This window comes from Bombus bifarius, unplaced genomic scaffold (genome assembly GCF_011952205.1).
Source record: "Bombus bifarius isolate JDL3187 unplaced genomic scaffold, Bbif_JDL3187 scf7180000007979, whole genome shotgun sequence".
Taxonomy (NCBI): Eukaryota; Metazoa; Arthropoda; class Insecta; order Hymenoptera; family Apidae; genus Bombus; species Bombus bifarius.
The window spans coordinates 2,263,464-2,290,354 of record NW_022884364.1 but is presented as its reverse complement, the minus strand read 5'-3'; the positions used below and the strand labels follow the sequence as shown (position 1 = coordinate 2,290,354).

At 41.5% G+C, this 26,891-nt stretch overlaps 1 protein-coding gene across 2 annotated transcripts in view; it reads left to right on the top strand.

Moving 5' to 3' along the window:
- LOC117204607 (neuroligin-4, X-linked) overlaps positions 1-26,891 on the top strand; it is a 261,586-nt gene that overhangs the window by 208,451 nt on the left and 26,244 nt on the right. For both annotated transcript variants that reach the window (XM_033442143.1, XM_033442144.1), the window contains exon 10: positions 6,837-6,964. In XM_033442143.1, coding sequence (XP_033298034.1) covers positions 6,837-6,964 — 128 coding nt within the window. The remainder of the gene's footprint in view (positions 1-6,836; positions 6,965-26,891) is intronic.

Here is a 26,891-nt window from a genome sequence, read left to right as displayed (position 1 = left end):
TCCTCGACTGATTTCGTATTACGCGTTCGCTGTTGAATTAATTTCCTCGGTGTCGGAAACTGTTCGATTGCGATGTTTCCTGTAATTTTATCTGTAGAGCAATTCTTTTCTTTTTTTTTTTTTTTTTTTAGGAATAACCTTCGATAGAAAATAAGACAAATATATCTCCGCTACTTTCATGTACTAAATTCCAACCGCCTATCAGGCAATTTATTAAAACTATTTTTGTAACGGAAATATTCATTCAGGTCTCCGACGTAGAATCAATATCTGTTTAATTAAATTGCCGACACACGTCGGCCAACATTCGTTTTGTAAAGCGGCGGCGTTGCCGCGAGAAAAGGGTCGACCCTCTTTCTTAGAGCAGCGTGTCGCTGTCCGTGAGGGTGGACGGGGGCAATGCATCAGCGGTTAATGAGCAAACTTTAATATTCTCCCGGACTAAAACTCGACCCGCCACCACCTATCTTCCAACGACCACGAAGCAACCCTTCGTAGCGAGGTTGAAACACAGGGAATGGGGAAGAGAGTTGGGAACGCGATCGTACGACTACCATAATTATTGTGAGCCCGGCAAACGAAGAAAGAAATGAAGGTGGGTTGTTAAAGCCACCTGGAGGGCTCACAGTCTTCTTTTCCGTGTCAAACTCTAGCGTTTTCATTAATCTGGCGAAGGTCTAATTAACGTGGATTCCATATACTAAAAACGTTGAAAGTGTCTTCAATTCTCTTGCGGGATTAATAAAGAAAAGTGGACCTTCTTAGATCAGCGCAAACTTTGGCCAGAGTTTCTTTGTGACACGACAGTTTTGACTCTAAACTTGGAAGATCTCTAGAACAGATTATCATTAGCATCTATTATATGCCTGGGATTCTCTTCTGTACAAAAATCAAGTTGTACGCAGAAGGAAGAGAACCATAAAATAAAAGAAAACGGGAAAAACTTAGAAGAGTTAGAAACCAAAGAATTAATGAAGTAACCTGAGTCATAGAGAAGGATATCGGTCGTTCCCAAACTCTGTGAAACCAGCAATTTTAACAGCGCTGAGATCGCCATGGAACAATGAAGATCGAAAAATGGTCGAAAGGAGAATATTCCAGCATGTTTCGTTTGCAATGGCTGGTACAATTTCAAGATGTATGCGTGAAACGGGTTAGCCTAGGAAGGGATGGAACTGTCCCCATCCGATGTTCGTGGCATCGTAAAGCGGGTGTTAAGCCCGAATATGAAGCTTTTTCGCCAGTATCAGCAGGAAATTCTGCAGTGCGGCGGCCAAGAATGTGCTAACGACACGCTGGGAAAGAGAAGGCGAAATTGAGGGGGAGGCAAACCGTCGTAGCAAGTTATAACGTTGATTTAGTGCTTGTAATTACGACAGAATGCATAGCTTTCCAGCGACAGAAATGCCGGACTTTCGACATTTTTTCTTCGTGCACGCAGCTTTACTTGCTCCGCGATCTTTCAACAAAATTTCAGACAATCGGTCTATTTTTTCCACTGTCAAGTCGTATTCGTTGTCTCCTTCGCGCCATTGAATAACAAATAGTTTCTATCTTGGCGGAAAGCGGAAGTGATTGAAAAAGGAAATAGAAGAAGTGGCTCGTTGAATGAAATCGCAGCACAGTGGACTGGGATTACCAGTGGAAAATCGTTCGTTACCGGAATCGATGGTGTGCGATCAATCGCGAAGCAATTTTAATCGAAATAATTCGCTCGTTGGACGAGATGGTCCTGTAGCCGCGGCATTTCACACTTCCGCTAGATGAAAAGACAAGCTTCCTGAAATTCTGTCGCGATCCGTACTGTACATTTGGGAAATGAAACTTTGTCCGTTCGATGTCATTAATTCGCGGATAATAGAGAGCGGTTCATACGATGAAATTTATCTGTGATTAAATGTGCTTGGATTTGCTTGCTCATTCACCTGGTGGCGAATCAACGATTTGCTTCTAGAGGAAATGAAAAGCGCTTTTACGATAGTGCGACAGCGATGATCATGAATGCTGATTATTATGAGTAACGTTGAAACAATGACGTTGGATACAGATTACTTTGTATAATATAAAATTAAAGAAGACTATATACGTTCTATCTCACATAAACAATAAACGGATTCTAAAGGGAATTTGCACTTAGGATAAATGAAATAGATCAATGTACGATCAAACGATCACAAGTCATTTTTATCCTTCCTAGTAGGAGCCGATTAAAATTTTTTTACAAATCTCTACATGGATCGTGCTCTAGCATCTTGGTAAAATCACCAAATCTCATCTGTACTAGATTAGAACAAACTACATTTAATATCCGATGTATATCCTACATTTAGTATCCGATCTTCGTGTGAATTTGATCGCGAAGCTGAAGAAGTGCGAACGCTGAAACAAGCTTGTCACGTCTAACCGAATCCCATCAGCTTACGAGGAACAAGCTGACAGCTACACACCTACGAAGTTACAATCAACACGAAAAAAGTCTCGAGGAGAGGTGTCGGCTGACTGGAATCGCTTGCCAACTTTCCTACGGCTGCCTATTCACTCACCGCCGGGCCAATCTTGAAGCCATCACAGCTTCGAATCCTTTGGATCATCGCCAAATCGGCTACCGAATTTGCCAGATTTCGTTTTGTGCAACGATTCAATGATATTCAGATTAATAATAATAATAGAATAGAGATCTTCTAGACAGCATAATTAACGGCATGAAAATTGAGCATATCGGGAAGTTGCTAATTTCTTAATTTATTTCATGCGAGAAGAACGATGTTTACACAAAAACTTATAGATATCCATGGTTTTATTTCATAAGCCGCAACCTTGCCATTCTTCCTGCTGAAATCTTAAATTTCCCTTATCGGTATATCCGTGAACTTCGACTTTTTGTTCATCGCAAGTTCTGCACTTCGTTAACGTTTACATTAACTCACCGCAAAGTTATAACTGAACCGCCATTTCTGGTAGAGTTCTTGTCTCGGGGAGTAGCATTTTTTTGTTCTGGCTGTGCGAAAAGTTTGTGGCGGTAGTCAGGAGGCGAGCGTCCGCTCGGTTGAAACGGATAAAAGTGCGCTTTAAACAGCGAACGAAAACGAGGAAAAGAAAACGGGGACGGCTTTCCACGTGCCGTGCTTACCTCGAATTCTCATTCAGTTTGTTACACTGCTGCGACAGAATACGTTGAAAAACAGTCGACGAAAGAATTCAAGGACCTTTTTGCACTTCGAAGTCACACATATTTTCGACTAAAGTCCGTAATAAATGGTAAACGTGGAAACGCGCGTGTAACTGTTAAGCTTAGGTTCAATCTGTTACTCTTTTTCGCGCCATTCTTCTTTCGACAAGAACAATGTACTTATATAGTACGTGTAGCGTGTGGTATGCTCGTTGTCTAATGATACACTAACCCATCCTACGTTATACCGATACTATCTTACATTTACTCTACCGTAGAGACACTCCCACTTTGCTTCATTACCTTTGAAGCTGGCTACGTTGCGTTTGTCTAATAAGGAACAGCTGCACACTGTCTTACCTGTCTGAATTCGCTATCGGAGTGATCACAGAGATTCGACACGATACATTGAAGCAGAGACTGAAATGTAGGGTCTTAGCATCGCGTAGTATCGATCCTTGATGAATGGAATCGATCAACTCCGACATGTAAAATCACGAAAGGGGGAAACAGGAAATCACGTTGAACATCTCTTTGGCGAAAATGCAACCATACCGCGGAATTTGGATCACAGCTTTTGGATTGTGCAGCATTTCCATTTAATCGTTACTCTCCCGCACGATTACGTGATCTATTCATTCGGTTATCCGTTTGCCTGTCTCTATGTGTCGGATACACTGCACGCGGATTGTTGCACTGGATGCTTACGAAGTCGTGAACAGAAAGGAAGGACACATATAGTATAAGCGCAATTTCATTCGAGCATTCGCGAACAGCTTCTGAAACTCGAGGATGTCTCCATTGTATTCGTCTAAGAGCTTAGGCGTAAAGTAGCGCTTTGTATTCACATTTCGTGATAATTTACGGTAATTTAACTGCGGCTAGAAAACAACAACACTACTGTTGAAATTTTCATCTGACTATTGTCTGAACATAGACAGATTCTCTCTACCTTATTGCCTCAATCTACTTCAAACAAGTTCCCTGTTGCACCTATAAACAGTTTGTTCTAATTATTATGTTCGTCGAGGATCTTCGTGATCGAAAGGTCCTTTTTGCTAGGCATTGTACCGTCGAAGAAATTAATACGATGACGCCTGCACCTCCTTCTCGATCCCAGCACGATACGCGCCTCTTTAAGCACTTGATCCACTAAATCCGAATTCGTGACTATACATTGGCCTGTTGGAACTTCTGTTCAAGATACTTCAGCTGAAAACGGGTCAGGGACTTGGTGCTTTAAACGCAAGTAGCACAATTGGGGCGTCCGAGAATTACCATTTACCTCTTTAATTACAGAATTAAAGCGGATGGGAGATTCTTTCTCTGCCAGATTCAGAGGGACCTTTACACACCTCCAGCTTTACTTTTTCTCCTTTAAATTCGTTAAAATTCACCGTGATCCTAAATGAGGTCTGCAAACAAAGGACTACCTAATATTTTGGGATCTTTTCTAAATGTTTTACGAGTGATGAGGTTGATCCGGCGGCGTCCAGAGACATCCGAGGCAACTCGGACAGAGTTCTTGACCGATATATTTTACGTTCCTGATCATTCTGTGTGCGATTCTCCAGCTAGCACGCGAACCCACGAGACCAATTTCCGCGATTATACGCCAAACAGGAAAATATTTTGCCGCCTGGGAGAGCGATTCATCAAACCGCTTCAAAATCAAGCGTCACGAAATTTAACATTTATCCCCTGCCCAGCTATAAATCTCGCGGAATCGTCCGGCCGAATAATACGCAGCCACAGTTCCCCATTATCGCCGCGGAATACTCGGATCGATGGTTTTTTGAAGCGGCATAGCGCGTCATAGAATTCGGTCAATTGGTTCCGTCGATTAAATTCCGCTTCGCCAAAAGTCCAACCACCTCGATGCGGGATCCAATTTTTTTTTCTAGCGCTGCTATTCGTTACCGGATAACCGCACGGTTTTCTTTGAAAAATTACGTTCGACGAAAAAGGGGATGATTTTTCATCGTTGATGGGACCAGTCAGCTTTCCCTATCGGTCGTATTGTTTCCAACGATTTGAGAGCTTTGTGAATTTTGTGGATCGTTTTTCACACAGCGTTTTCAATGTTTACCATTTTTCCCCGAGTTTTCGGTGTTCGGAAGCTGTCTTAAAGCGAGGTTTTCATATGTCTTGTCGGAAAAAATCGAATTCTCGCTGGCAAACTGAAGCTCTCACCGCATGTTTTCTCGCTCGTAAAAAGAGCATGTTTGTTCTCCATCGGTTGACACCGAGATCTGCCTCCCTAGAGGCAGAAAAGGTCGCGAGACACGAGCAGCTATCTGTTTCGTGCACCTACGTCGCTTTCAGCTTTCGAATCACTTTAGTGCCATCCGTGTGACATTGCCGAATAAAAATCTCTCCTGCAAACTGACATTTTTTACGATCATCTTGTAATTATTTTTTATTTTAATATTCCTGCGACATCCTTTTTTATATTTTCAGTATCCTATCGCAACACTTTTACAGCTATTTTTAACAATATCGCGCAATTCAACATGACTTCTCATAGTTTCTGATTTCAAAAACCACTAATCATATACCAAGGAAAAAATGTAATCGACCTTCGGTATCTCGATTCGATTCCCATGAAAAATTCAAGTGTCGTCAAAGGATGCAAGAAGCGCGTGTACTGTTCCTGTAAACAACGGCTTGATTGCGTATTACCTGCAGAAAACAGGATAAAGTAACCGCGTAATTGAACCGATGTCGCAGTATGGGACAACGACCCCTCTCTTGTATGCACGGAACCACGGACAAGCAAAGTTCTCGATAGTGAATTATGCCGTGATCGTGTCCCGAATCCTGGTAAGCGAATCGCCGACCACATTCTGAATTCCGTGGCCGTGTTCTTCCAGCCTGTCCGTGGCCGGACTGGAAACGCGCGAACAAAGCGCACGTCGCGGCTCGCGGCTTAATTCACTTTCGATTCGCTACTTGTTGCGTTAATTCGTCGATGCCTGCGGATTGGACGCGCCTCCTTCGAAGCCATTCATTTTCCGGAAAGGTTAACGAGTATCGACAACCGGAGACTGCGCTTCGATTAGTTTGGTCATCATCGCGTAACGTGACAAGCATGCTATTTGAGACAAACCATACAGCTTAGGAAGCTTCGATCTGTCTTTGCTAGTATGATAAAGAGACATCGATAGAGAGTATATTATTCGATTTATTCACTGCTATCGGCAGAAACACGTTGCTTTCAGTTAATTATCTAAATAATACCGTCGATATAAACGTTGCATTTTGATCTCTGTCCGTTTCTATAAGATAACGTATAAAAATGAAACAAAACGCTGTATAGAATCATTATTATTTAAAGCAAAGACACTTCCGCCGAATAAATGGGCATATCCTGAAAATAGCGCAGCTGTATTTAAAAAAACGGATACTTTGAAGGTTGAACATTCCACTGCTGGAAGACATCCTGGATTTATGTAAGATTCCATTTGTCAAATAGATCACTTGAAATTTACGTAAATGAATTGTGAGGAATAGTAATAGGACACGTAGAGAATATCTTTCGAATACGAAGAGAAAGCAGAGTGAAATACGACTGAGCAGCAGTCGGTGGAACTGCGATCGGGCTATTCGAACAAGTCTCCATGTGCATACGTACGTATCTAAACAACGATTTACGCTTTCCTTGCAGGAACCCGAACGTGATCGATCACCACAGTCGAAACGATACGCTTCTGCTCGCCAGCCGGGAGAAAAGCCGTTTCCGTAGCTTGACGTGGGATCAATACGATCCAGTGCACCAGAAATACTTGGAGATCGGTAAGTCACTGAACACCTGAAGTCCTCAAATCACTCGAGTCGCTAAGATCCTGTTACGCGAATTTTACGACGCTTGCATTTTTCGTTTGACCATCTAATTAGAGGGTAGCTTCATCGGGCAGGCGCACAGTGCTCTACGGCACTTTCGCTATATGATTTCATTTAGAAGACCAGTAATACGTGGCTCATGAATCATGTGCGAGTCGAATTAACGTGAAATCAAGGGGATAGCCGCCAGAGGCATGTTTCCATCGCAGTGGAAAAATGAAGTGCCCCCTGTGGAAACGGGGTTCGTGGCTCGCTTGTCCAGCTTGGAAAGAGCCGAGAGGGAAAAGACGTTTCGCGAGATCGTTTTTATTTTCAGCGGCTCTCGAGCACACGGCAGATGACGTGAAAGGAACCCTTTGACCTGGAAAAGAATTTGCGGCCTTTTTCCCCGCCGTTTCTTTCCTCTTTCACTCTTTCATCCATTCCCTCTCCGTTTACACTTTTCTCCTCTCTCTCTCTCTCTCTCTCTCTCTCTCTCTCTCTTTCTCAACCGATGTTTTTATCTTTTTTTCCCCTACTCTACGCGCCGCGTTTTTTGCCTCGTAACGTAAAGATGAACGCCAGCATAATTCCATTAGCATTTCAAGGCAATGTGAAAGCTCTAATTAAGCTAATTAGGAGTGTTTCATGGCAGTGATTCGCTTGATACAACGAGCATCACGGTTCAAAAGGAAGGCACGCGGATGTGTAGCGAATTGGAACAAAAATGATATTCCGACAGGTGTAGCTGAAACGAGAAATAAACTCTCTCTGTAAATAACTGACCACGAACATTCGTTTAATGAAATCATTAGAGCGATGCATTCACCCGGTGAAATAGCGAAAATTCGTTATCAAAGGGATGAAACTGCCACAACACGTGTACAAGGTTGGAAAGGAAGAGCCTTTTTCAGTGGATGAAGATTCGCTCAGCCACGATCGTCCTTCCGTGAACGAATTCCCTAGCTTTCCATGTTTTCCCAGTTTCCAGGAACATCTTTTCACGGAATTCCGCGTCTACGTGACATGATAGAGTTGATAAAAAAAGAGAAACGTATCTATATTCGTCGTATTGGATTCTTATTGTATTCCTCATCAACGAACACCTTCATACGCTCTTTCAATTCTATTGATGGGAATTCGAGAGGCAAGAAGAAGGGCACGGTAGTTCTTATAGCCGTGAATTTTTCTGTTTACACGTGGAAGACATTAGTCAAAAGAAATTGAACGTTTCGCTTGATTTATCGAGAAAGATTGCCTCGTTCTCGGAGCGAATTTTGTCACTGACAATGAGAACGATCTAAGAGATCCGAAAAGAAAATTGAAAAGATCCTTCGAAAATAGTATCGTGGTCGTCAGATGTGATTAAACCGTACATTATTCAGGTCGAGATTAATATTAGTCCTGACCGATTCGCATATCCTGCCAGTAATAACGGGTTGATGTAATCGTCCTCGGTACTGTATCGAGGCCGGACGACCACGGTGAAATATTGAGCTGTCAAGTGTGTGCCAGCGGTGTATGATACTTGAGCGCGGTAGAAACTCGGCGAACGTATCAGACGATCGTTTCATTAATGAGTGATCAATAGTTGGACCAGCGTAATCGTACCGACTGTTGCTTAACCGCAGCGCCGGCCATCGGCTTCGATACCCTATCGCGTATAATTTATTATTATCGTTAACCCCCGTCATTTGAAATTCATTAGGCGCTAATTAACCAGGCTCCCGCTATTAACGATATTATCAAAATTTCGAGACTCGTCAACGAGTGCGATGAGCCCGAACTTTATTATCACCCGGCTACGCATCGTTCATAGATCTTTGATCATATCCACCCACTTTAGGCGTTCGGCTGCGGTTTAAACTAACTGGAAACTATCTTTCGTAAACCTTGTCATTTTACATAGAAAGGTATATCGTATATATTCGTGAAAAATGAAGATTATTGGCGAGAAACTTTAATTAGTTTAGACGTCTCTAACAAACCAAGTTTCGAACAAATAGGAGCAAACAGTTTCGATACTCGAAAAGGAATAAAAGAGAAATTCTAAGAAAGTTGACGTATAAGGTGCGGTGGCGAGCGTCAGTGTAAAAAGAGCGACTTCTCGAGTAGATCAACCGAGGGACCATTCTTCGTGTACCACGCTAAAAAGAGAATAGAATCTTTTCGATCAGCGACACGAGCGGCGAAACAGATCACCGGTGCGGTAGTTCCCGAACGATTCACTGGCTGCTCGGTATCGGCTAAAGAATCGGTGGGCGCGGCAGGGACATAGGTAGGAGTCAGCGAGACACGGCGGGACACGGTTGCAGTTACCATTTCTCAGGGAGTAGTGAAAAATCACTGTGAAGCAATAGTCCACATTCCGTAGCTGTTCCCACGATCCTTGTAGAGCGCGATCCGTGAAAAATGGGCCGTGAAAATGGACCGGAAAGGGAGGACCATTAATTTTTTTCCTTTGTCTTTCTTATCTGGCCGAATGAGCTCGGTTTGGATCTCAAGTCACTGGCCTCTTCGTTACCAGCCAACCAGGGAGGAAACAACCCTCTTCTCGGTCCAGAGAAACCACATCTCTGTAGGTAACTTTGTTTTCCTACAGACACAAGCTAATTAATTTAGTTCCATAAAGGGGATGACGACGTTGTTTAGGGACCGTGAAACGTTGTGTCGGATGAGCTTGTTTAGTTACAGCAGTTTAAGAAGGGTAGAAAGATTCTTCCGTTTGGAATTGATGTCACGATTAATTTTCATGCGAATGAGAAATTTTAATGGGTACGCTCCTTGATGTGTATATCTGACGTGTAATATATATTAATTGATATTCTTTCGCTATATTAATACAAATACAAACGAAGCAGAGTAAGCTTTCTTAATCCCGGGACTTAATTAATTCCTCGAGAAATTGGCCAAAGTACCACACGTCATCGTACTCTTTCCTTCTCAGAGTAAAATTTTGATTAAAAACGCCTCAAATGTAGAAAGTTTTTGAAAATCGTCGATTACGTTTTTATCGATACTTTAAAAGCGTTTCTATCGATAATTGAATCCAGCCAGCAACTTTGTACAAAGCAGATACCTGGTATAAATCTTCGTTCCACGTGACCAACCCTTATCTTCGATACAAACATATCCCGTTTCGCCATCGATTAAGGTACCAACAGTAGCCCCGTCGCTCGCACACACCTAGAATCAACCGCAGGACTAAAACAACATTCGGTCGCTATAATTTACTTGTAGTACACGTCCCACCCGTTTTCCATCCTCTGCATCCACCGCACGTAAGCAAACTCCCTTAAGCATTGGCGATGCGAAATTCCAAGAACTCGCGATTTCGTACACGTCTTCTTCGGTCAAATATGAATAGAGAAATAACTTCAAAAGGCAAGTGCCAAGAGAGAAACGCCAAAATGGTACATTAATTTACCTTTGCACGTATAATCATTTTAAAGTAACTCTTTCGTTCTTCTTCTACAGATTCTATTTACGGTTTATCTTCTACTATCTGTAAATGTTTAAAACGTTTCTCGAAAGTATACGATAGACCATTGTACTTTGATGCAACTAAACTTTCCGAAGATTCCGGACTACGATAAGATCTAAACCACTTCTAGCCGTTCGAACAGTTTGTCAGGCGATGTCGTTCCGCATTCGGGACCGCATGCATCTAACCGTGTCCGAACACAAACACGTTGTTTCGAAATCGCAGTTACCGGTCTCTCAACGGGGGTGTCGTGCACGCGATCGCGTAATGGGGGTGTCGTGTGCCACAGCTGCAAGGCAACGCCGCCCAAACTCGCCTGTTTGCAAACTACACGCTAACACATTTGCTGCATCTGTACAATCCGCCGCATTGTTGTTGTAGTCTTCCTCGTTTGAAGCGTCTTCTCATGGTAAGTTGCGAAAACGATGCAGAAGTGGAGGAAAAAAGAGAAATAGAAAATGGAGGTCTGGCAAAGATATCCGAAGTTGAAACTTTCTTACCGTTTAAAGGATCTACTTTACAGCAAGCTTCGCGCAAAGTGAAAATAATTCCCGGAGATGCGCAGAGCGCATAATAATTTACTAAAAATTCTATTTTCTAACGATAAAAGTAAACTATTTGAAATACAGATACGTAACGCGTAATATTAAAATATTGGTTGCAAAATACTGGAAATTAAAACAAATTTATGCGCAAGTGGAAAGAATATAAACTGAAATAGATAATGTGGGCAAACACGATATGCATAGTTCGACTGTGCATAGAATCGCTTTGACTGTGACCGTGTCCCTCTTCCTGCTCTTCTTCTGCTGATTTTCTCCATGGAACGTATTCTCTAATACCCTTTCTCGATCATATATCGATAAATAATATTTTGGGAATTATAGCAGTTTGTGGAGCAAAGTTATATCAGACAGGGAAATAGAATTGATGAGAACTAATCATATTTTCACTTCAGCATATGGGGGAAAGTTTCGATCGAAGAGTATGAAAGTATATCAACAAACCATTTGAAGATGAAATTACTTGAGTATGGGGGAGGATTAAAAGAGGTAGAGGAAAAAGACGGCAGCATAGAATATGCATTAGACGTTTATAGGATATTTCACGAAAGAAATAGCAAAGGACTAGCAGCAACGTTGCATATGTAAACATCCCCTTGGTATTTTCCCGTGAAACATTCAGGCGCTTAAAATGGATTTAAAATTTCCACTGCCTGGTTGCAAAAGTATCGAGAAAAATAATTCACCTACGATGAAGCAGCTACAAATCGATCAGCGTGTTCACCTTTCGCGAATGTTATACATCAGGCTCGAATAAATCATCTTATCGTCGATGCTATGAACCCGACGTGCGCTTGAATAATATGATAGATATATGAAATGAAAGAGAATTCGCGTTTGGCACGTTTCGATAGTGATACACGAATGATTGACACTCTGTGATTGAATGCGTGAAAACTATCTATGGCTGTAAAGTTTTATAATCTGTTATTTATTATTTTAAAATCAGCGAATATGCGTGAAAATATAACACTGGTAAAAATGGATACGCGTTATGAAAGTTTGTATCGCGCTATAGCTTGAAAATTCCTCCATTCGAAACTGTTATAGTCCGAGAAATCGTGAGACTCGTCGTCGCGGAATTTTACAAATTTAGCATGTAAGTTCTAAATTTCTCTTGAGTTCTTGAATTCTAGGAATTTTAATTACTTCGTCGGCTACCCCAAGTACTGGCATAAGACATGAACTTTAAGGATTATTACAGCCAAACCTCAGATGAATTGCGCATGCAATTCGGAAAGATGCGCAACGACAAAACTAGTCGTTATTTCGTCGTTTCCTTCGCTTCCGTTGTACCATCGTAACCGTAAAAACGCGCGTCTACGTTTTACGATTCTTGCCATAAATACGTCCAGCAAACCGACGTTTGCTCGCATCGCAAAAGGATCGGCCGAGATCGCGATACTTTTTAACTACCGACACTCTTCCAGGTAGATGCGCAGCGATCGAATGAGAAACGACGCGGAGAAGTCAATCCATAGGCATCGTCTTGCAAACAACCGGTTTCCGTGAAGCCAGCTAACGGCTCACCGGAAGGCGGAAAAAGAGCTTAAGACCCAGCGTTATAGCGGAAGCCGGTGAAACGGTGCGGTGAAGGTTCGTTAAACGTAACTTCACTGCAAGCCATCTTCCGCAACGCTACTTCCCCGGCTCTTCGTCGAGCTTTTACGAAGTGAGAGTTCCTCCTGAACCGGTGGAACTCACCGGAAGTCGATAATCGCTTGTCATGAATCCAAAATTACGTAGTTATATCGCGCCACGGTACATTTGCACAAAACGCAATTTAAGGAGATAATATCTGGTGTGGTTGAACCATTTCCTTTTTTTTTTTTTTTTTGTGGAAAGAAAAGTGGGGGAAGAGGAAAGGGTTTACGGAGTGGAGAATATATCGTAGGAGAAGAGAAAAATCGTGCATTTCGTAAGACGCTTTTGTTCGTTCACCGCTTCACTCCCCTGTCTTCTTTTCGTTCTGTTGGATTTACGAGCCCGAATTCAACGAACACGGATTCGGAAATGAAGTGTACTCCGGACAGAAACGGAGGCGCAGCCATTGCCCAGTGGCAATGTGAAAACTGAAAAAGAGCAGCGGCTGCGACGTGTTATTAAAATTCGCAACTCTGCCGGTTGAACGTTTACATCTAATTAAAAACTGTGACAGCTTACATTTCTTTATGTTCATGACCAAGGAAGTTGTGCACGCATAACTACTAAATAAGTAACGAATTCTGCTTTGCTGTCTTTCCAGTAAAAAAATCTCTTTGTGTATATCTCTGTATACATATGCTATAGCTTTATTAAAATCTTTTAAGCAGATCGCACTATCAGAGGTTGTTGATGCAAATTTGAAAGACTTTTGGTCACGTTCATGATACAACAGCACGATAAAAATCCAGAACCGATCGTTCATAATCTTTTTTAACATTCGACGCATCTAGCAATAATCTTCGACTTATGACAAGCTACTACCACGGGTTTTATCTCCGAGGTTCGAATTTATGGCACGAACGCTTGGGAGCGCCATTTTTGAAGAATGGCTAGGGAATAAGATGTATGGGCTGACCGATCATTCAAGGCAAGGAGCCAAGGCTGAAAATCGACATGTTGTCGCCAACCTTTAGGTCTCTTCCAATGTTATCGTGTGTATTCGTGAAATTTATGAAATTCGGATCTATACTCGGCTATATTACAAGATGAAATTTTTTTTCAAACCGGTAACCAGCGAAACAATTCTCATCTACGCGAATTATAAACGAAAGCGTTATCGAATTGCTCGATCATGCCTGCGGCTTTTGTTATCAAGGGTGGTATCGTGAACTCTGATTAACGATAACGGCCAACGCGAGCCACGATACAGTTTCTCGTCGTTCGACGCCGTCGATTTATATTCGAGCTTTTATTAAACATTCCTCAGTCTCGGCGAAAAATACAACGGCGGGCTCGACGATAAAGTCTGTTCGCGTATCAGCGAAAGTTAATTACGTGATTTCCAAGATTCGATTCTCCTTGTAAAATAAACAATACTGAGAATTTCATAAAACTAAAAAACTACAAACGGTGCAGTTACAAAATAATCACAATGAATATATTGCTTTGAGTATTAAAATTCTTGCTTCATTGCGATCGACGATCGAAAGTGAATTAATTCGCAGTTGTAATAAATTCATTATTAAAATGTCGGTACTTTTTCAATGTTAAGAACACTAGTAGCCAGAAGTCCTTGTTTATCATCGTCGTAAAGGATTCAGAGTATAAAAACACCACAAATGTGTTCCCCTCGTCTCGAGGCACATTGCGTTTTCGTTACAGAAATGCGGCATGCGTTTTAATTAAAATACGGTTATTAATTTAGTGGGTGCAGCCACTGCTGTGAAAATTATTAATAGTTCTCGCTATGAATAAACGTTCGTGTTAGTGCGAACACCGGCGCGGCGTCATAATGCAGGGGAAATAAGGGAAATTGTACAAGTTCATTTCCTTGAACGTTCATTGAACAACGAGCGGGGAGTAGCCTAGGAACGAATCAAAGTAAAATTTAATTGCACTCAAACTCTGCTCAACGTATTTCTCGAAACTGCCCTCCCCTCTCTTCCGTAGGTGATGGCAAATTCAGTCGAAACTTTCCATCAAAGTGTAATTTAGCTTGGAGGAAACTAAACGTTACCCAGATTTATTGACACCTTTTATCATATTATTTGTAACAGCAAGGACCATCGAATAATGGAAAATATGTATATAACTTTGTTGAGAGTACGATAGCTAAATGAGGCAAAATTTTGTCGAATGTAAATGCATGTCAATTATGACGAATTTGCTGCAAACAACATTCTGCATGGCTCGAATCTCACGAAAATAATTATTTTGTTCGACAAACTGTCAACGAAAGAGCGGCGAGCTACCACGATTGGGCGTATCAAGAATGTGATTTCGATGAAACTTCGGTATTGAACTTTCGAGAGGCTCGCTACAGCGACCTGTTTAATCTCATAAATTAAAGCGGGTCATCGCGACGTCGGAAAACAAATTTGTCGAAAGTTTGATTGTGTTACACACTATTGTGCGTGTTTGCCGGTGAAAAACTAATTTAAACTCTCAACCGACTAGGTTTACTGCGGGCGTTTACTTTGAATCATATTGAACAAATTTGTCTGCTAACGAGCTATAAGATATATAAGATATGTATCTATATGAGGTTGAGGACGAGAAGTTTAGAAGAAAGTGATTAACGATCGATACGTCGTTAAGCAAAAACCTTTATCACGCGTTATAATTTCCTTCTGAGATAATAGAAAACCCAGTCACGATTAATAGTAATCGTAAAATCGTGAATTCTCAAAGATACAATCGATAAACATCGTACAAACGGACTTTGCGAGAATTGTTCGACAACGTACTGTAAGGCGGAAATTCGTTAATTCCTCCATTCCATCTCGGCTTTCCAGATTTATTTTGCTGATTACCAGTAGAAAGTTTCGTTGGCCTCTCACATCGACCGGAGAGAAGTTTCGCCAAACTTTCCTCCTCGCACTTTGTAGTTGAATCCATTACGCGGATCCGAGAGGAGACTGATATAGATACATGTAAGACCATGCTTCGTTCCTCTTTATCCTAGCGTAGGAATATATTCCGGCAGGTCAGGACAACGACGACGATACCAGCTTCACGAGCGCTGAAACTTTTTCAGGTAACAAACATTGTCGTCCAAGCGCATAGCGCGGTACGGCACCGCGCAGCGTCGCACGATACGACGCTCTAAGAAAGTTGTCGCCAGGACGCGTAAGTTTCACGTCTGTTGGCACATGGTTTACAACGTCTACCAAATCGACGAACTTTCCCGACGAGCTAACATACAGGCAAAGATTGTTCGTCGATTGAATTTGCATTTCCCATCGCGAACCTCGCACGCTTCTCTCGATACTTAATATGGATTTATTATGTTATTATAATAGTAGAGTACAAGTAGAATATTTGATTTGACTACAGGAATGCAGGCCTTGATAAAAGGTTGCTTTAGCTTTGTGGTTCTTGATATATATAATCTTTCGTACGTAGTATTCGTTCATAAAGGGCACATACGATTCATAAAAGAAAAGACACACATGATGAAAAAGAAGAGAGAGGTTTATATACTTCCGTAGCATAATTCCAACTGTCGATGTCTTTGCGACGCGCATGTGTATCGCACCATCTCGGCAAGCAGCTATAGATCATACGTCGTTTCGTATATTTCGATAAATGGCGAACTCTCGCACTGTACATGACAGCTCTTACCACATTGTAATAGCAGTATAATATAACGTAAATTATGCAGTTCGTTTCGCATAAAATTGTTTAGTAAATCGCGTCAGAGTTAAAAGTGATTTATCAGCAATTTTGAAATTTTATCAGCATGAGAGATTCAATGAACGGAAAGATTGTTCCGAGTTACACGATATGTCTGAAATTTCTTAAGATTCTGAAGCAGGAAAGTGGTGTCCTGGCGAGAAAATTCATGCGTGTCATCTTTGATAGTTCGTAGTAAATTAGCGAGTTTGCCGATGGTAGCTTTTCGGCTGGTAGTTCAACTAATCTCGGTAAAAGCAAAATCTCGAAGCTTCGAAAGTTCGATGGGAGAGATAGAGGAGTTGGTGTTTAGCGCTTTATAGGTTTGCGATAGTCTCTGGCAGCGCACTCTTGCTCAGTTACCAATACTAACTCGACTTGCTGCCTTTAATCCCAGGCATAAGTAAACAAGTTCCAAAAAGAAGGGTCGTTGCTCAAGGGCCGCGTCGCAGTCTCGGCTGTGGCCTCGATTCCCTCTGATTTCTATTCGATTCACTTTAATTAATTCGTCGACAAATCATTGGCGTATTATTAAATACCGACATGGCACACGATAAAAGTTTGTGCATCAATCGTTTCTACTGGAGTTACCAATTATTCTGAATAAAACCATAAATATTCAATTCCAATAGATATTTTCCAGAATTAAACAACTTTTCTACTACAGTTTACGAAAACAATTTTTTATTTATCCCTTTAGCGGGTGTGAATTCGCGCGTATATTAAATAAATAAATTCTTATGACTACACTGTATGCAAATCGTTCGTCAACTGTTGCATGAATTCACATTAACACGCTGCCCGATTCGAAGTTTGATTTTCTGCCTCTATTCGCATGAATCGCTGCAATGGATATTGATAAAATAATAAATCGCAAGTTTATATACATATAAGTGCACAGAAATCGTTGTATTTATTTTAAATAATAAATTATTCCGTATCCAAACATTACGTAACGCATGAATATTTAAATAAATCTAGTAGAAAAGGAAGAACGTTCGAGAGTAGCTCCCTTTCTTCTTTCAAAATTTACGCACTTTTATCGCGTCGATTTCGGGTACAACGACGAACCGTAACTGTGAATATTAGCCAAACATCACGCACGCGTATGCACCAACATAAATCGTCACGTAGTATCACTTAGGCTACGCATACGTGCTCTGGTGAATTACTACGTGTTCTCTCCCTTGCTCCGACACGCTTTATCCAACCACGTCTCCATCCGTTGTATAGGCGGCCGATCTCTCTTCCTCGAAACGGCCCGTCCTATTTCTGCGTTGTTCTCTCGCGTCAAAGATGTATTTGGCCACCTTCAGGCTGACGTTTCACGAGTAACACGTAAATTCCAATGCCACTGCTTTTACCGGCCAATAGCTTTCGCTTCCTTTCTCTCCTCTGGAACGAAGAAATTTCTGAAACGTGTGGCAAACTCTCGCGTTGGTGTTCTTTGTTCTGCAAAGATTAAGCTAACGAGTAATCAGCGCAATAAAGAAGAAATTGTAAGACTGCGATTCTTCGAGGGTTGACTACGTCGTGCAAGGTGAAATAATAATTTCATCTATACGTTTTATATTCAAGGGATCGCGTCTACCGCCTCCGGCGTCGAAATATCGTTTATCCACTACGTGCCCCTTTACAATCTCATTGTCTCGTCGATTCGAAGCCAAGAATTTCTCCTCTCTTATTCTCCGAAATATCCTCGCTCTAAGCTTCCACCGAAAATGTGTACAACAATGGCATAATACGCATTGTGTCGGGGTTGACAAAAATGGATAATTAATAAATATGCGTCGTCGAAGATTTGAAGCTATCTTCGGTTGTAATATCAACATTGCTTTTGTTACGTCCGTTGACTCCTTATGTAACCCAGAATCCATCTCTCGGTCGAGGCGGCCACTACCTGTGCAAATATAATTAATCGGACCGCAATAATGCTAAGGAATTCTAATAAAACTAAGCGTTAGGACCGTTAGTGTCCTTAATCGTTATAAAATATATTCAAGTCGAGACGTTCCTTATGGTCAGGTAGAAAATGAGAATGTCGGTTTTTTCCCATGTTCAACGGTCATTTCTACCTGTAAGCGACCGGTGGTTGGGCAACCAATAGTTTGTCATTGGTTCATCATCCTCAGATCAGTCAATATCTCTTGACTGGTTTTCCACCCTTAGATCAGTCATCTAGTTAACTTATATCTATACGCACCAAGCGTAAGCATCGTATCTACAAGTTGTTGGAACAAAGTGTATATTGTAACCTGTTAATCCAGTGTTATAATCAGTTCAACCACCTCTATTATCGAAATATGAACGGAACAGGGGATCGATCACTTCGTGGTGTCGATTATATAATCGTAACGGGAATTTACGACTCCGGTTGGCGCCCTTCGTCTCTCCACGAACGGTTGAGCATTTTGATCCTTCGATCCGGATTACGTGTCATGTGAAAAGTGACCAGTGACATCCACCACCATACAGTGCCACGTAAATCCATTACAACCAGCAGCGGGAGCTTTTCCACTACAGCGAAGTCAGTGACGTCAGCGGCCGTCACCTTCGAAGAGGTATAACCCGTTGGTAGAGAAACGCAACCATGCAGTCTCCTGCCGCAGCTGGACAATCATCAGCATAACGAATTCCATCAACTTCAGTCTCACAACAACACGAGTGTCACCTTCGGAAAGGATCACGAGCAACAACTTGCAGCCGGAACAACTCCGCATCGGGAATCATCGATCACACATCACGAGTGTCACCTTCGTTAACGAAGTACATTCGTCGCGAAGCATGCCCACAAAATCTTCGACTGTAACAATGGCAAACACAAAAGAAATCACCTCCTTGCTTCGGGAGCAAAGCAATCTGAAGGACCAATTCCAGTCCGTGTCAAAACTAGTCGACGAATACGAACGGTCCGGCCAGCAAAGCAAACACCTTGTAGCGGCACTCGACAGCAAACTATGGCCGGGACGATGGCAGAGCAGGTTAACGTCCTTGGTTACGAACGTTCAGGACCCCCAGGTTCAAATCCCGGAACCCGATTTTTCTTCCCATTTTTCGTCCGATTTTTCTTCCACGACATCTAAATGAGTACCAGTACCACGACATATCTCCACATTAATCTCTGAATGTCATATCGAAAACTAGTAGACGACATTTCGATACGGTTCAACATTGTCTATGAAAAGTAACTTGAGCTCGACGACAACACACCTGCGGCCTCAATTGACGACTATTTAGACCTGGATGAACGATTATTAAAACTCATCGCAATCAATCCTTCCTCGAAAGGGGGCTGCCAAGATAATGGCTCAATCTTCAATTACAGCCGCCGCGAAAACCCTCCGCTGCTTTCTGCGTAAAATCATCTTGCCCATATGTGGTGTCACAGCTGCTGAATCGTAAATAACAAACAACAACGAAATAGAGCAGGAGGATGTAGGGCTGATAAATAAGAAGAAGAAGAAGTGTTTTGTCCGAGATCTGCTAGTAAGACTCTTCAGTAAGGCTTACCTAGCAGACCTATACTTTTGACACAAAGGAAGGAGAGAGGAGGGAGGAGAGTTTGTATGGTAGATATGGTGATGGATGGACTTCATCTCCTCTTCACGCAGTGGTAAATCTTTGTATCTAAAGGTTCTTCTTTCCTCTCTTGCAGTTGCGACGTTTTCCATTGGAGCGGTCTGCTCCGTATCTTTTTGCCGCTATCAAAGTTCAGGAGGGGATTCTTTGTACTATTGGTTTGCTTATTTAACTTGCTTCGATTGAGTTTAGAGAGCGCCGCGTGTGTCCCATACACATGGTCTAGGCGATTATTTCCTGAGAGTGTGTGACACGTGGGTGTCACTATAAAGGGGCTCCTTCTCCTAAAGGGAGAGGAGATGGATCAGGTCAACTTAACCTGTGTCGCATTGTCAATTTTGACACAAGCATGGTGGACTCCAGCAGCGTTTAAAGTAGTTGCATTTCAGCCTTTAACATAAATCTTGTTACCATATTACGCAGAACGCAGCGTTACTTTAAAAAGAAGAGAACACGTTTCACATTTTTTTCCAAAAGTGAGCTTTAACGCCTTTTACATGTGATTGCGCCATTACCGTGACAGGTACATTTTTCCCTTTTTTTTATGGTGTGCACATTTTATGGCTTGACGTGTCCTGAGACGCTGCAAGCATCAGTATCGTACATCAGCCTTAAAAAGATGTCGACCGGAGACAACACGTGCTCGTAAAGCATCAATGTTACCAGGAGTCCATTTAGCAAATTATGAGCGCTATTCGTTGCTCCAACCACTCTTCTTGAAATCCAGTTTGTTCCACACGTGATGGAGGTACAGGTGTAATAATGTGGTGTCATGCATCGTGAGTCCTTACCGAGATAACAAAGTACCCTAGCCTTTACTATTTCGAGTGCATTTAACAGTGAAAAGGAGAGTGAAAAATAAAAATGAAGCGAACGAAATTGAATTGAACAATAAGGTTTTCTCGTTAATGAAGAGACCCGTTGATAAATATCTTTAGAGATGTTTTAAATCGACGAACCCTCTGATCTCCACGATAATGTCAAAGAAAATTCTTTCAGAAATTCAACTAGAGGCCCGCATCAAACTCAAAACAAACTTTTCTCGCTGATCAAATATTAATAATCTCATCCGACGAATTTCTTTCCGAGCAGACGATGCTAGAGGTGTTCCATCATCCTCAAGCAAAAGTTTTCCTCTCATTTTAGGGACTGCTGCAAGTACCAAACTGCAGGTATATATCGAGAGTCCCTTAAACCGGTGAAGCTACAAAGATGTTACAAGTATCGGTAGACCTCGTTTTCGATGTTCAACCCCTAAAAACAAGGAACTTCCACCAAAGATGAAAGGGTGTTAGAGGTTCCTCGACAAACACGGACTCACGAGGCAAATTCCGGTGCACAAGTAGTTGAGAACAGTTCCTTTCCAAGCTTAGACTTCGACCACCCTCTCGTACGTACACATCCTCTTAACAGGGATGAAACTAATGCACGTGGGAACCTGGGCACATTACGACAACCAGCGTGAGAGGACGAGAAACAAGTGAATAGAGCACCGGCACCAAATTGCGATGGCATCGTATTATCTCGGCTCGATTGCTGTTTCCCGATCAATCCACTTCTCTTGCCACGCCTTCCTATTTCCCTTTTTTATGATCAATCAGATCAAAACGACCGGTAAAATGGGGAGTCTCGATGAAATCGCTTAATAGTGAAACGGAAGATATATTAAACATTATTTTTGAGTAATGGAATTGGCTAGATTAATTGAAGTTATTGGTGCTGAGGTGGATATTAAACATGTTGGTTTGTTTAATAAAGGGACGAGTGATAAAATCATAATAGTCAATTATATTCAAATCACTGTAAGTACAATTACAGAATATTCGTCTATTTGTATCGACAGGTGTTATTATAAAATGTTCAAATATAACTCCGATTGACGATAACAAATAACTGTAATAATATTATTGAGATATGTGTAATTTTGTGTGGTACACTAGATTAGCAGCGTAGTAGTGACATACATACATGAGTATGGGTGAGTGGAAGTATGTGCGTGCACAGCGTCTCGTAAAACAGATGAATACAACTGTTCTGTTAGTAGTGTGGTATAGAAGATGATGAGACAAAGGGAGTGCTGAGTGAAACTATTTTGATATCAATTCTAAGCATGATCTAAGTGTTCCTATACATTTATTTCCATTAAGATCCACAATTCTCAACAAATATTTTGTCCGGAGTTCGTTTACCTTAGAACCTAGCAAACCAAAACAACGTTGGTATTCCAAGGCACAATAATACGAGTCTCTCCCGATTCAAATCTTCCATTGACTCATGTGCCGCTATAGTGCTAAAATTTTGGTTTTCCTATTGGTCGTATGTCATTTTATTTCCATTTTATGTACGTACACCCTACGTATAATTATTTCGGGCGATTTACAGATAGAAGAGCAGCGTGGCGGTAGGGGAATACAATGAGAGTTAGAGGTATAATTGTTGCGCTTGGAAATTATTAGCAGGCAGGTTTTAACAGTTCAACGCGCACCCCTGGTAGCTTGTAGCTGTAAACATAATTCATAGTACGAGAAAGTGCTCCCCTGGCATGAATTATATTTTCGCTCGACATTGAGTGTCCCAGTATAAATTCAATGAAGCAGCAAAATATTTTAAAGTCGTATGTTTTAAGTAATTAATAAACTAATTCGCTTATTTGCAATTTCTATTCTCTTCGTGTAAAGTTAAGCCAATCTCTAACTGAAACTGTCATTACGAAATTTATGAAAAAGCCAAAAACGAAAGTTCGCTGATATAGGAACAAAACGAACACATTCTTGTGCTCGATTCGAGCCCAGCTGCGGTTCGCTGCGCCAGCTTCGCGAGAACTTTGCGGCGAAGTTACGTCAGTTTGAACTTAAACTTGATACCGCCTCATAAACACTCGAGAAACTGAAGATACGGGCGAACTCTTTTCAACATGACGCATGCAATTTATCTTTATTTTTATACAGGAAAGTTAAAGCAGCTGCTGGTTGACGGCACGTTACTACTCGCGTGTGATGAGAAACACAGCGAATAAACGAATCCGAAAAGCGATCCGATTTTCTACTTGCACGTTAACTTGGTGCTATCGCAAGTTACCTTCCCTTACGAAGTAGATACACGCTAAAGGTTTCATATACAGATCGGGTTTCGGTTAGCCGACGAAGCAGCAACGTATAGTAGTCTGCACCAAGTAAGTTGCATTGGATGACAGGAAAATAACGCAATTTTATTCATTTTATTTTTGCGTTGTCCGGTTAGAACGTTGAAAACATTTTACATTTTGCTTGCAATATTCAAATCGAACAAGCCGAATAAACTAGACTGCAAGTAGAAGATACGAGACGATGGACTGAATCAACAAAAATACTTTGAACACCGATAGTGACCAGGATTGAAATCAAATTTACCAAAACTTGGATGTTAAAATGCTCGTGGCGTTTGAAAATCATTTAGCGTGATTGTAATTAAAACGGTGACTATCGGAAACAATGAATATGCCTGATCCCCGTTCCTAATTGTAACGTTCGGCGATTAAGATACAATTTACTCGGCAAACGTGGGTCTCTGCATGCTGTCGCGTTAACGAAATTGAGAGTGAACTTATTGCCGCTAATTCTGTCCCGTGGGGATTATACGACCGCGTCGTTACAAATACATACACGTAAACAGAAATTTATGGCTCGTAATTGACGGGCATTGCCACGAATAAATACAACGGATCCCGTAGATCATGTGAGCGTAGAACGAACAGCCGAGTACGCGGGGGAGGTTAATCCACGAACACATACGCACAGACTTGACACGCAGAATTATTGCGCGTACACGAACGACAATAGGTAACGTTAGGTATAGCGCGTTTAAGCAAACAGCTCTGTGTCCTACAGGCTCCTCTCTGACGCATGGTCTCCCGAGGTACGGATGTCTTGTTGCAAGAAAAGCAATTACCAAATTGCAGATCTATCCCTCCCTAAATTGTTCAACATTAGTCGTGACAGGTTTATGAAGCTGTACATCCCTGTGCTTGTATACGAATTAGGAGTTTATATTTATTAAGAGTATATATTTATCAAGAGGATTTACGAAACAGATGGTACCCACCTACCTACCTATTACGACAAATTCAAGAGCCATAGTCAGTAGAGAATTACTCTCGTCATCAAGGGCAGAAATTTGGTAGACACGAAATGTCAGAGGATAAATTGAATAATCTTGCCAATCGTACAACAACAATTGACACAAATGGCAGGCGGCAAAGTAGCGATTTAGCTAGACGTACACGCGCGCTCTATGAAATTATTTCGAACGTACGCCGGAGGATCCGTGTAACCGGTTCACGCACACTGCTCCATCGCCAACACCAACACACACAAACAGACTAGTGTCCAGTTAATTTATGCCCGAACTGTATTCACGTACACGGTTGGAATACGCAACCGCCGCGTGCATTACATAAACTCGAAACACGCCGCAGAGAGACAGGGCTGATCGTAAAGGGTGATGGAAACGCGTTCATCAGCCTGCCTTAACTATCCGCGATTTAATTCGAACGGTTTAATCTTTAACGTCTCGAATTGAAAGCCGATCGCTTAGAATTGGGAAATTTTGACTTTTGGTTTTTCTCGATGACAATAACTAACGAGAAGTTGAGCAAATGATAGAATATTGGAATTTTAAGGCACTTTGTGGCAAAGATAGAGGTTAATTATTTATTCATCCCAGAGAGAATTTAACTTTTCGTTTTTCTTTTCTTTCGATGATTGAGCCGCGATTAGCAAGTTTTACAGCGCCATGAAATTCATCCATAATGCAGTCTTCTTTTTTTTTTTGGAATATTTAAGATTCGACGAAGCTGGTAATCGCTTTTGAGAGTGATAGGGTCGACGAAGTGCGTAGGTATCGATTTCCACTTAGAAGAAATTTCAAGTAGAGCGACGGGTCTGAAGAGACATATTTTCATTTGAGACATTTAACCGAGTTAGTGTCCGACCGTCTCATCCAATATTCATTTCACCTCGGGAAATCTTTAATCCAGGCAGAGTCAAATTTTATCCATAATTCCAACAATACACCATTTCCCTTCCCGTGAAACTCAATATGCAAGTTTGCCAAAGAATTAATCTTTATAATAATTCTAATAAAAAAATGGCTGATCGTAATCGTTGACCTAGCCTTTGCATCTTATACTATCAGGTAACAAAATTTGTTAAATGTCTAACCTGTTAACTGTGGAATTTAGTTTCAAAAATCCTTTATGTGATGCGTAGTTAAAATCAAATGATAACGAGTATACACGTCGAATGTTAAACACGTCAACCGCACCGAAATAAAATTTTGAAAGACAAAGTCAAAGGATCCCCTACTAAACCCCACAAAATTTGTCAATTATAAAATAGATGTTGTGCCATTAATAGATGTTGTTACTAGTTTCGTGTGTCGTTTCATTTGCAAACGATCGTTTCAACGAAAGTGTATAACAAGTGTACACAATGTGGCAAAGCAACAAGACGAGTAGATTTAAAAACTTGGCAGACGTTCTGACTCGCTAGAATCGAAAGCCACTAGAACTTTCCACTGTTGAGCTTATTAGCCGTCAGAGGCGAAAGAACGTCAAACTTTCGCGACGCGAGCTTGTGCTAACAAGGTGGTGCTGAAAAAGCATCCTCGACACTCGCTACTGCGCACATCGATACTTAAATCACGTATCCTGAAATTCTACTGCAAGTTAACGCAACCCAATATCAGCTTCTTTATTTTCCCATTCAATTTTTAAATTACAAAAGAACTTCCTGGACAAATATGTTCGATCGTTTGAGTTTACCCACGAAAAAGGGTTACTCTGCGAAATGCTCGAGCTTGAACGAAAAGTTCGTCATGGCAGAGCGCGAAATCGGTTCGATTCGAGAGAGAGACACATCTGTTCGATCTCGAGTCTCGAATTTCACAGCTCGATACACACAGCTTTATCCTCCACTGGACCAGGCAACTTTTCGCAACGTAAACCATAGTAGGTGTAGTTAGACTTGAACAGATACTCGCTGATCGAACGTAAATTAATCGTCTACAACTATTCGGGGAGATAGATCGTGCTATTTAAACACGGAAGTGTTATCAGTATTATGCCGTGAATAAAAACTTTATTCAAAGAATCTATGATCCATCGAATCGATAGTAAGTTTTTGACAGACGCTTAAGAAATAAAGATCCCTCAAAGAACAACATTTAGGAAATTCTCTAATTAGAATGAATAATTTCTTAAAACTTATCAACGTCGTTGATTTAGAACAATTTCGAAATTGTTCATTTTCTCTACATCCCATCCCTGCGTGAGCGCTCTCTAGTTTGCGTGGGTCGATTATTAAAATTCGAAGCGCGCCAGCTGCAGCTGAACTGCAGAAAGCAAAACGCGTTTTTTAATTCCCGACGTTGAATGTCCGGACGTCGGACGTTCAGCCGACAATGTAATCTTAATTACTTCCAGGCGGAGAGGCGCGAAAACCCTTCGTCATGACTTTATTCTCGTTGACGCGGACACGACGAGTTTTCCCTATAACGACCGCTAAGCCAAGCCGCGGGCGCATTAATTCTTAACGGCAAATTGGCGTCGCATTAGCGGCGTTCCGTCACGGTAATACCATGATTAACTGGGACACACCCGACCACCGGACCATTCGTTTGTCGCGGTGGTCGCGCCGGAAATAATGGAATGTCCCGATGTGTAATGTGGATTCATCACTTTCCGCCAGCAACTCCGAATAAACAGCGGCATCCAGTTCGTACGAAACCTGAATAAATACATCTAGGAAGACCATAGAGATTCGTTGTAAATATCATCCGGATCAATTGTTTCAGCGATAGAAATTTTATTAAATAATCAATCACAAAGATTTAATAAGATTGAATCTAAGAACAATCGAATTGGAGTTTAGAGACACCTATGCCAATCGATTGCATCTCTAGCGGATAGTTTATAAAA